The 12,412-nt window shown below is 43.3% G+C and overlaps 1 protein-coding gene across 4 annotated transcripts in view; it reads left to right on the forward strand.

Moving 5' to 3' along the window:
* The window catches only part of LOC120913576 (zinc finger protein 614-like), a 47,446-nt gene extending 36,038 nt beyond the window's left edge, over positions 1–11,408 (forward strand). For 3 of the 4 annotated variants that reach the window (XM_040323607.1, XM_040323609.1, XM_040323606.1), the window contains 3 exons: positions 3,509–3,616; positions 6,059–6,154; positions 10,458–11,408. In XM_040323607.1, the coding sequence (XP_040179541.1) occupies positions 3,509–3,616; positions 6,059–6,154; positions 10,458–11,326 (1,073 nt within the window). In that variant the 3' untranslated portion in view covers positions 11,327–11,408. The remainder of the gene's footprint in view (positions 1–3,508; positions 3,617–6,058; positions 6,155–10,457) is intronic. The other variant, XM_040323608.1, reaches the window with a different exon arrangement.
* Positions 11,409–12,412: the final 1,004 nt, after the last annotated feature.

The following is a 12,412-nucleotide window of genomic DNA, read 5'->3' on the forward strand; positions in this document are numbered from 1 at the left end:
AGGAAATGCAGAAAAGCCACACCAGAGTCATTAAAGTATTTTGCCCAGCTTTCCAGATCGGCCTCGCCTTTCTGGGGGCTGACCTCCCATCGAAGGCTTCTTGGGACCATAGCACTCTCAATATAAGTCTCCAAAAAGGCTATGTCCCATTGTGTATGGATTTCTGCTATTAGTAGATTTTTTAATCTCATAAAGAGACCACTAACATCTGACCCAAGGGAGAGAGGAGTGGAGTCAAACACCCCCTCTGTATTTACTACCCGTCTGGCACGGAAATCAAAAATATCCATTCTTATGAAAAGAAATGGATCACCTTCTCCGTAAAGGTTTCCTTTAATATTGGCGCAACTATATATATTTTTCTCAAGTGAATGCATATATTGTCGATATTCCTGATATCATAACACAAAACAGGTATCCCTATTGCAGTAAATTCTAATGTGTCCAAAATACAAAATGAACAAGTGAATGTTCTGTTTTTAAAAAAAAACACACATCAAAAAAGGCTAATCATGTACAGTCCTCCTATAGGTAAGTTGGTGACTTCAAACCAGAGCAAACCAAGGAAAAGTGATGTATTAGTAAAGAAATCCTCCACCTTCTATATAACTGCCTCTTACCGAAGATGAAGATCCCAACTAGAGATCTTCTGTAGATGTATGGCCTATAAGGGTCTATGCGACTGGATGTCGTTTCTTTGGCAATAAATCGTTCCCCAACCACTCACAAGCAGTCATGTATGATCATAGCCAGGTGAGGAAGGAAAGAAAGGCCAACATAGCGTAATCCAGTAAACATTTAATATAAAAATTGGTTAAAATTACACTTACAGTATGAAGATAAAAAAATCGCATGTGAAAATTGTATAGCCGGCCGGCTAAGGCCCTGTACACACGATTCGAAGGACCGTTCTCATCGGTTAACCAATGAAGCTGACTGATGGTCTGATGTGCCTACACACCATCAGTTAAAAAAACGATCAAGTCCAACGCGGTGATGTAAAACCCAACGACGTGCTGAGAAAAATTAAGTTCAATGCTTCCAAGCATGCGTCGACTTGATTCTGAGCATGCGCGGGTTTTGAACCGATGCTTTCGCGTACTAACTGTCGGTTTTGACCGATCGGTTTGGCATCCATCGGTTCAATTTTAAAGCAAGTTCTAAATTTTTCGACCGAAGGATAACGGACCGATGGGGCCCACACACGGTCGGTTTGGACCGATGAAACTGAACTTCAGTCCGTTTTCATCGGTTTTGTCCGACCATGTGTACAAGGCCTTACACAGCCCGTTCACTCCGGGACTCTCTTGTGTAGTGATGACTTCAGCACGCCGCTTCTCCCTAGGTTGTTTAGTCACAACTGACTTCGTCCTGGGGTACTTTTTTATATATTTGGTTAACCTCCCTGGCGGTATTCCCGAGTCTGGCTCGGGGTAAGATTTCAGTACCATTAGCAGTATCCCCAAGCCAGACTCGGGATTGCATCGCAGTATCCAGGCAAAGTAACTTACCTTGTCCCCTGGATCCTGCGATGTCTCCCCGCTGTGTGTGCAAGCTGTCATCTCGCCGAGTGCCGCCGAGCTCCGTTCCCTGCAACGTTGTGACGCATGGGGCGAAGTTTGGCACTACATTCAAAAAAGTAAAAACACAGTACACTGTAATATTACAGATTATAGTACTCTATAAAATAATTACACATCCCCTTTGTCACTAGTGGTGTGTCCAGTGCCCTGCATGTACTTTTATATTTTAAATACTGGGCCAGATTCACAGCAGAGATACAACGGCGTATCTCCTGATACGCCGTCGTATCTCTGAGATACGCTTGTCGTATCTATGCGGCTGATTCATAGAATCAGTTCCGCATAGATAGCCCTAAGATCCGACAGGTGTAATTGAATTACACCGTCGGATCTTAGGATGCAATTCTAGGCCGGCCGCTAGGTGGCGATTCCATTGCGGTCGGCGTAGAATATGCAAATCACTAGTTACGCCGATTCACGAACGTCCGCGTTACCTGTCGCTCTAACTTTACGTTGTTTCCGTCGAGATACGCCGCGTAAAACTAAGGCTGCCCTCTAGGTGGACTAGCCAATGTTAAGTATGGCCGTCGTTCCCGCGTCGAAATGTGAAAAATCACGTCGTTTGCGCAAGTCGTCCGTGAATGGCGCTGGACGCCATTTACGTTAACGCCGAAACCAATGACGTCCTTGTGACGTCATTTAGCGCAATGCACGTCGGGTAATTTTCCCGACGGAGCATGCGCAGTACGTTCGGCGTGGGAACGCGCCTAATTTAAATGGTGCCCGCCCCATTTGAATTAGGCGGGCTTGCGCCCAGCGTATTTACGTTATACCTCCGCAAGTTTACAGGTAAGAGCTTTGTGAATCAGGCACTTACGCTGTAAACTTGCGGCGGTGTAACGTAAATGGGATACGTTACGCCGCCGCAGCGTAACATAGTTCTTTGAGAATCTGGCCCACTGTTTTTTTTCTGCCTGGAAACTGGAGATTGTCCATAGCAACCAAAAACTGTCCCTTTATGTCAAAAGTGGTTTTAGACCAGCTAGAAAACAGCGATAATAAATTAGAATCACTTGCAGAATTGAGCGATAGTGATTTGTGGGGAAATTCGTCATCAAACACTGAAAGTAATGACAGTGACAATTCTGCAACTGAGCAACTTTCAGTGTTTTTGATTTGATTAAATTATTGAATAATTTTTATTATTATTATATTATTTTTTTTTATAATTATTTATAATATTATAATTTATGATTTTGTGTTTCAAACTTTATCAACCCCGGGATGTCTACTAGACTCTTGTTTGGACAGATTTAAATGAGTTATTCCTAAGAATTACAGGCCTACAATATAAAACGCCAAATTTCCATGCAAAATAATGTTACCGCTTTCAGCACCAAAAATATGACATAATCATACCGCCGGGGAGGTTAACATGTCACTATGATATGTTTGGTCTTTGATTGATATTCATGAATTAGAAATTGTACATAATGTCTGCAGTATTAGCACTGGACTCTTCTGATACTGCATAGTTGTGTGGTTATTAGAGTGGAGGTTCACCCTATAAAAAACTTCTAACACTGCACACAGCGCGTCACGACTTCCCGAAGGAAGCTCGGCTCGGCTCTATTCGCGCAGGCCCCGAATAGAGCCGAGCCGACACGGGCTTCCTTCGGGAAGTCGTGACGCGCTGTGTGCGCCGTCGTCTAGCATGTCAATCAATTGGCATGTCTTTAGGAACGCCCACTCCCGCGGGATAACCTACCCGGAAGCCGCCGTGAAGACTACGGCTACACGCTATCTACGGGAAAAAAAAAAAAAGGTCAGTGTTATTTTATAGGCAGGACTGGGCTGGATGCAGTGTTAGATGTTTTTTATAGGGTGAACCTCCACTTTAAGTAAATTGTGGATCTGTGTTGTATGAAAAAATGTTGTATTAGGATTTGTATGACAGATAAAGTTGAACTTATTTACTTTACCAGAAAATTTTATGGAGGAGCAGAACAGTGCCTTAAACAATGAAAGAGACGACTGCGAAACAAATGAAAATGACATTCTTCAGGTGGAAATTGACTCACAAACATATTCTGGTAAGTCCTGAACTGACCAATCACAGGAATGTGTTCCAAGATAAAAACCTAATTTACCTAAGATTTACCTTAAATCAAAATGTTTTTTTTTTTTTCCTTTTGGATAGAGTGAAGAGTAGATTTTGTTTAGTGCTGTCTGATGCCTCGCCCCCCCCCCCCCACTTCTTCTCCCAGTGATAACTTTGTCATCTGAAGAGGAAGTGAAGATAAAAAACTGGATTCAGATGATGTATTCTTGCCTTAATCTACAGTAGAGCAGTAAAACTGCACAGAAGTTCAGATTCTTCCCCACGCCCTCCAAAACAAATCTAAAACATTTTGGCTGGTGGTACATTTGAATTTCAACTTCTTTTACACAGGCGGCAGCAAAAAGATACAGTTGATCCATGTTTTTACTGCAGCTCGATTGCCCACCTACAAGTGGACGTGGTGCCGCTCGGGTGCTTAGCAGCAACTTAAACGCTACATTCAGAGTTTGACAGGTGGCAACGCCTGGTAAACACTCTGATGCAAGTGGACGGGGCCATGCCGCAACTTCAAGCATGCAAACACTTGGCTCACAGTTGCCTGCGCATTTCCATAATGCAAAATTTCTGTTCAGAGACTAAATATAAAAAAAAAGTAATTAACCACTTAAGCCCCGGACCATTTGGCTGGCCAAAGACCAGGCCACTTTTTGCGATTCGGTACTGCGTCGCTTTACCTGACAATTGAGTGCTTGTGTGACGTGGCTCCCAAACAAAATTTACATCCTTTTTTCCCCACAAATAGAGCTTTCTTTTGATGGTATTTGATTACCTCTGCGGTTTTTATAAAAAAAATAGAGCGCCAATTTTGAAAAAAATGCAATATATGTTACTTTTTGCTATAATAAATATTCCCCAAAAATATCTAAAAAAAAAATAATTTTTTCCCTCAGTTTAGGCCGATACGTATTCTTCTACATATTTTTGGCAATAAGCGTTTATTGATTGGTTTGCGCAAAAGTTATAGCGACTACAAAATAGGGGGTAGTTTTATAGCACTTTTATTAATATATATTTTTTTTTTTACTAGTAATGGCAGCGATCAGCCATTTTCATCATGACTGCGACATTATGGCAGACACTTTTGACACCATTTCGGGATCATTGTCATTTTTACAGCGATCAGTGCTATAAAAATGCACTGATTACTGTAAAAATAGCACTGGAAGTGAGGGGGTTAACCTGTAGGGGGCGCTGAAGGGGTCAAGTGTGTCCTAGGGAGTAATTCTAACTGGTAGGGGGCGTGGCTATGAGTGACATGTCACTGATTACTGCTCCCAATGAGAGGGAGCAGTTGATCAGTGACATGTCACTAGGAAAAACGAGGAGATGTGTTAACACTAACATCTCCCCATTCTTCAGCTCCGTGACACGATCGCGATACATTGGCGACATCGAGTCTGCGGGTCCTGCGGGCACAGCCACAGAGCTCGCGACAGGGTCGCGAGCGCGCCCACACGGCGGCAAATTAAAGGGGACATACCTGTACTCCCATTTGCCTGTCCGTGCCATTCTGTCGATGTAAATCTGCGTGCGTTAGGTCCTTAAGAGGTTAAAAAAAACAGGAATTAGGAGGTGGCAGTACGTCACAGGTTGCCGAAAAAACCCGAACGTCGGTGCGGCTCTATACGGCGCTTGTGCACCGACGTTCGGGTTCTGTCGGCAACCTGTGACGCGCAGTATGCGCCGCTCGGGAGCCTGTCAATCACAGGCAGTGCTTGGGAACGCCCACTCCCGCGGGATCGCCGTGAGGTCAAAATCGTGATAACGAGGTATGTGCTGAGAAAAAAAATAAACCACCGGCATTCTGTCGGTAGGATGGCGCGACTCTGTGTGATGTCAGAAATTTTTTTAAAGGGTGAACCTCCACTTTAACTGACCAGATCAATATCCCAGGAGTTTAATTGACTTGATGCTATACTCTGATTAAAAAGTGTTCCTTTAAATTTTTTGAGCAGTGAATGGGCCACTATGACTTTTCCTCTTCGATCAAAGGTGCATGGATATCTCAAAAGCACACTTATTCTCACTAAGGTGACAAGTTTGTCTGTATCTATACCCAGGGCTGTCTTAATGAGAGGGCACACCTGGGCACTGTCCAGGGGCCCCAGCTGCATGGGGGTCAAATCGCATGCCAAATTGCTGCAACGTGAATCAGGGCTTACCAGCCCTGTGTATCTATTACTCTCTGGGGCAGCGTGGGCTCAAGGACCAGCTGCTTTGGGGAAAGTGCAGGGGCCCCCCATGCAGCTGGGGCCCCTGGGCAGTGTCCAGGTGTGCCCTCTCATTAAGACAGCCCAGACAGTCAGTGAAAGCCAGGATCGAAAGGGTGTATGTTAATGCTGGTTTGACAAAACAGAAGTGTGAGCTTAAAGACTACATGACACTTTTGTGTTTTTTACATTTTATATGACAGAAGAATATTACCCTAACCATATATCTGACAACGAGCAAACTGAGGATCTATATGCCAGGAGCTGTGAGCAGGAAACACATGGTGATGCTTGGACAGGTAATAAAGTGTTACTGGACTGAATTCCATTGCAATATCACACAGAATGATTCATGATAGAAGGTTGAAATACACTATATTGCCAAAAGTATTGAGACACCTGCCCTTACAGACACATGAACTTTAATTAAGTCTAAGGGCCAGATCCACAAAAACCCGGCGCAACGTAACTTTTTCAATTTAAGTTACACGGCCGGAAAATTTCTACCTAAGTGCCCGATCCACAAAGCACTTACCTAGAAATTTTCGGCTGTGTAACTTAAATCCGGCCGGCGCAAGGCGTTCCTATTCAAATGGGGCGAGTCCCATTTAAATTAGGCGCGCTCCCGCGCCGGCCATACTGCGCATGCTCACGACGTCATTTTTCCCGATGTGCTTAGCGCGGTTTTACGTTGCGCCGGGTTTTGAGAATCGAGACGGGCGTAAAAAAAAAAATACGAGTTGTGGCGGGAAAAAATAAAATTTAAAAAAAAAAAGACGGCGACGCGAGATAGAAGGGTCTACTTTTACAAGGCCTAAACAGTTTAGGCCTTGTAAAAGCAGCCCTAATTTTACGATTGCAAACTAATACTTACGGAGAAAAAACGAAGCGTAAAAGCTTCGTGGATCTCCGTAAGTGCTAATTTGCATACCCGAAGCGGCATTTCGACTCGAAATGCCCCCAGCGGCGGATGCGGTACTGCATCCTAAGATCCGACAGTGTAAGTCCCTTGTCGGATCTTCTCCCTATCTTTTGGAAACTGATTCTGTGGATCAGTTCCAAAGATAGAAACAGGGATACGACGGCGTATCAGTAGATACGCCGGCGTATCCCTTTTGTGGATCTGGCCCTTAGTCCGTAGGATTCAATATTAGTTGGCCCACCATTTGCAGCTATAACAGCTTCAACTCTTCTGGGACGGCTGTCCATAAGGTTTAGGAGTGTGTCTATTGCCCCGTACACACCATCACTTTATGTGATGAAAAAAAACGATGTTTTTAAAAACGTCACTTTAATTGACCGTGTGTGGGGGAAAACGTCATTTTATGTCTTGTAAAAAACGACCAAAAAAAATTGAAGCATGCTTCAATTTTATGTGTCGTTTTTCAAAACGTCATTTTTTACTTCACAGAAATTGACCGTGTGTAGCAAAAAACGTCGTTTAAAACGACGTTTTTACACCCGAGCATGCCCAGAAGCTACTTATGAAGCAAGCTTCGATGGAAAAAGTGGTGGGAACGTAACCTCGCTTTGCTAGAACATTGTGAGAAAAACGATGGTGTGTAGGCAACTTCGTCTTTGAAAATTGAAGTTTCAAAAACGTAATTTTTTACTTCACAGAAAATGACGTTTTTTTTCATCACATAAAGTGATGGTGTGTACGGGGCATAAGGGAATGTTTTACAATTCTTCCAGAAGCATATTTGTGAGGTCAGACAATGATGTTAGATAGAGAAGGAGAGATAGAGCAAGGCAAATATAGAGAAGGGGACATGGGGGCAGTTAGAGAGCATAGGAGATAGGGACAGAACAGAAGACACGGGGCTGGGGGACTCTGCTTTGCTCAATGTGGGATCTATGAGCTGATCCCCGCTGAGCAGGGTGGAATGGAGCCTTCTCTGCTGTATGGGTGGTCAGATATCAGACTTTGCAGTCCGTTTACACCCAACTGAGATCTGATCCAATCCACGGAGTGGAACAGATCCCCTTGCATTTGTTTTCGTAGACCGGATTTGATTGGAGATTATACCCATAGGAGAATAAAGGGTCCAATTGGGTCCATGTAAAAAACGGACAGGTGGATCCAATTGAATTGCTCATGTAAAAGTGCCTAAAGTGCAATGTGATAGATAGGGAGAATAATTAATATATGTACGGTACATCCAAAGTGCTAGTGCAGTAAATACATTTCATACAAGAAGTCCAATTAAATTGTGTCATGATAAACTTGTGCAGATCCACTGCAAGCCGTTTGCACCAATTTCAGTGTAACATCTCCAAGACAGAGCACACACCATCTGCTTACCAAAAAATGTGTCCTCCTAAAATAATGAGGTCATGTTTGCTTGTCATCTGCCGGATATTTGCAGCCACTTCCCTCAAAAAACAGCAATGCAGGTATGCTGGCGTTCTCCCAAAAGTACCTTTCAGCACTCCATCCAGTCCATTACCGACCACAGGAAACCCTGTATATGCAAAGAATAAAGCACGCTATAGTAGGTTGACCAGACATCCCCAGTTTGAGGGGACAGTCCCCTGATTGAGGACACTGTCCCCGGACCAAGTCTGTCCCTGGTTTTGTCCCCAGATTGGATTTAATAGGGGGCAGGGGCAATTTCAAAGACAATCAGTGCAGAATTAAAATAAAAAAAATTTAATTGCACACCCCCTGCTCCGCCGTGCCTACTAGCATAGGGGGGTTGTATTTTTCCCATTATCTGTGCCCCTTTCTGATGATCATGTGTTTGTTGGAGCGGAGGGAATATTTCTTCAGTTTCGGGCGCATGCCCATTCAGCTCTGCTTGCATGTTCTTCTGCCTTGGCTCAAATCCTGGCCAGCCACCTGCCTATCTCCTTGCCTTCCCTGGCAGAGTGATCTTCCTCCGCTCCCCATCCAGTAGTAGCCGGGGCCCGAAGAGTAAGACTTGAGAGGCTGTGAGGCGGGTGGCGATGGGCAGAGAGTCGCTGATTGTTGCCATTACTAGTAAAGAAAAAATATGTCCCCGGATTTCATTTTAAAAATCTGGTCACCTTACGCTATAGTGCATTACCAAGCTAATTAAACAATTTGTCTCTTTATCCTAGTAACGTTTGCTGTAAGTTCATTACTTTAATAAAGCAGCACAGTATATCCTGGTAATGCACTATAGCATGCTTTATTCTTTGCATATACAGGGTTTCCTGTGGTCGGTACTGGACTGGATGGAGAAAGGCCACTTTTGGGAGAAAGCCATCATACCTGCATTGTTGCTTTTTAAGTGAAGTGGCTGCAAATATTCAGCAGATGACAATCACACATGATCTCATAATTTTATAAGGTCAAATTTTTGGGTAAGCAGATGGTATGTGCTGTCTTCGTGGTGTTACACTGAAGTCATGGAAACAGCTTGCAGTGGATCTTGGATTTCTTTTGAAGGACATTTTTGGCTGATAAAATTTTTGTTTTTGCTTATATGTACTAATTTATCGTTTATTATTGAGCACATGTTAGCACCTTATGTTTGATTATTTTACATATGTATCCCTTATGCCGCGTACACACGATCATTTTTCGGCATGAAAAAAAACAATGTTTTTCGGCATGTAGAAAAAACAAAGTTTTTCCAACTTCACCATTAAAACAATGTTGCCCAAACACCATCGTTTTTAAAAAATGCTCTAGCAAAGCACGGTGACGTACAACACGTACGACGACACTATAAAGGGGAAATTCTATGTGGATGACGCCACCCTTGGGGCTGCTTTAGCTAATTCCTTGTTAGTAAAAGTCGATTCACGCTTTTCTGTCACAGCGTGATGAATGTGCTTACTCCATTATGAACGGTAGTTTTACCAGAACGAGCACTCCCGTCTCATAACTTGCTTCTGAGCGTTAGTAGTTTTAGCCCACACACAATCATTTTTTACAACCCGAAAAACAACATAGTTTACAACGTCGTTAAAAAATGCAGCATGTTCGAAAAAAATTTGGGCCATTTTTCAGAAGCCGAAAAATGATGTGAAGCCCACACACGATCATTTTAAATTACAATTTTTTAAAACAACGTTTTTTTCATGCCGAAAAATGATCGTGTGTACGCGGCATTAAAGCGGAGGTCCACCCGAATAAAAAAAACAAAACAAAAAACAGCAGCTACAAATACTGCAGCTGCTGACTTTAAAAAAATGGACACTTATCTGTCCAGCGCATCCACGATGTCGGCAGCCGAGGCTGAGCAATCGCTCGTCTCTCGGCTGCCCCGCCGCCATCCTCAGGGACGGAATCAAGAAGTGAAGCGTTGCGGCTTCACTGCCCAGTTCCCTACTGCGCATGCGCAAGTGGCGCGGCCCATCCTTACTGGTCCCCGCTCTCTCCCAGGACCAGTGTGTTTCCCAGTAGACAGCGGGGGGGGGGGGGGTAAGTGGCGTGACTCCCATGGGAGTCTATGCCCGGAAGTGGGTGCAAATATCTGCACCCCCCTGAAAGGTGCCAAATGTGACACCTGAGGAGGAGAGGGTCCTGGAAAGCGGAAGTTCCATTTTTGGGTGGAACTCTGCTTTAAATGTTTTTGTCTTATCCATTTGGTTCTTTCTCAGTATTCATGCAATCTCTTTTCTTTTCAGTGCACCCTACATTCACTGATAGTTTCATAGACAGGACTATTCCTGAAGAGTCCTACAGTGTGAACTGCTCTCCAGAAGGTTTGGCAGAGGACGAGCTTAGCTTTTTCCATGGGCTTCAAGAAGAAAATTCACCCGAAAAGTCACCTTCTTATGAGATAGGCAATCTCACGTTTACTTCTGTGTCTGAAGAATGTGAACAAAGATCACTGCTTCTGAATGAGAGCTTTACCAATATAAATCATGAAGAACCAAAGAGAGATAAGCAGTCGGAAACCAGGAAGATTGGAAAGAATTCTGAAAGAGTCAGCAGATCGTTTTCTCAAACCAGTAATCAAACCCTACATGTTGAAGAAAAACCCCATCACTGTGATGAGTGTGGAAAATACTTTGATTATAAATCTAATCTAATCCGACACCAGAGAACTCATACAGGGGAAAAACCATATGGCTGTGATGAGTGTGATAAGCGCTATGCCACCAAATCACATCTGACTATCCACAAGAGAACTCATCTGAGCGGAAAACCACATCGGTGTGACCAGTGCGGAAAACACTTTACATACAAGTCTCAGATTACCATGCATCAAAGGACTCATACAGGAGAAAAACCTCATACCTGCAGTCTATGTGGGAAGAACTTTGCCTACAAATCGTATTTGATTATTCATCAGAGGATCCACTCAGGTGAGCGACCCCACATGTGCCCGCAATGTGGGAAATGCTTCACAGACAAGTCAAACCTACGCAAGCACCAGAACACTCACACAGAGAACAAGCCTTATGTCTGCAGAGAGTGTGGCAAGCACTTCAACTCTAAGTACAGTTATACTACACATCAGAGAACACACCAGAGAGGAAAGTGCAAATAACGCTGCTAATATAGTGTGACCGGTTACTTACAAAGCGGAGGCTAGCTTAGTTTGTAGATAGCCTTCCACATTACAAAAAAAAAAGAACGTCATCTAAAAAGACTTGGGCCTCATTTCTGACAACTGGACCTTGAACCTTAGATGTGTTACCATCAGATAGAAAATTAGGACTTTCAAGGTTAGAAATGGCTGTTATTACATCACAGATTTACTGACAACTCAGCACTAATTTCTTTTACATTTTGTCCCACCAGTCACTGCGGGAGAAATACATGGTGGTTTTCAGCTGTGCAAAATTTGATCTTTCCCTGCCTGTTTTTTTTGGTGGGAAAGCTGCTTGTCGTTAACTGACCTAGGGTCTATCACTTTTGGACAAATAAATGTAAAAATTTTAATGCTGGTCAATCCAAACTAGAAAATAGAAGACATTTTCTAGGAGCCAGGGCATGCGTGTTACCACTGACAAAAGCAAATGCTCAACAAATACAGGCAGCAGCTGTTTTTTGGGCACATTGGCTAATCAAGTTTCTGAGATATAGGTTGAACGGCCAAACAGAAGTTTAAAACAGCTTCCAAAACTTTACTGTGGAATACATTTTTTTTCCATATTCTCGATTTGCTTTGGAAGTCCATCACAAGAGGCGGCTGAGATGATATGAATGCCTTCTGAAGATAAGGACTCCCCTGAGAACTCCCACTGGAGCAGTAACATATACATCCAGTTGTGACAGAAGACCCAACACAGACCAAGAGCATGTTGGATGTACTGTACTCCCAGCTAAAACCGTGATTACGCAAAAGGAAGTTTGGCGTGATAACCCATTCAGCATTTCTGAATCACTATGATCAGAATACTAAAGATGACAATGTCTTTAAAACAAACTATTGACAGCACTAAAAGAACCTGTATGTGGGAGTTTACAATCTTTTTGTTGAGAGTAATCTGACGTTTGAAATATAATTTTTGCTAAACTCTTCTGTACCTTGTAAATGGATAATATACAAGCTTTCGAAAGCCTGTGGGTCACAACAATAACTTATCAGTGGACAATATTGGAAAGTTATGCCGCTTACACACGATCGGGC

Source organism: Rana temporaria, chromosome 9 (genome assembly GCF_905171775.1).
Source record: "Rana temporaria chromosome 9, aRanTem1.1, whole genome shotgun sequence".
In the NCBI taxonomy this organism is placed as follows: domain Eukaryota; kingdom Metazoa; phylum Chordata; class Amphibia; order Anura; family Ranidae; genus Rana; species Rana temporaria.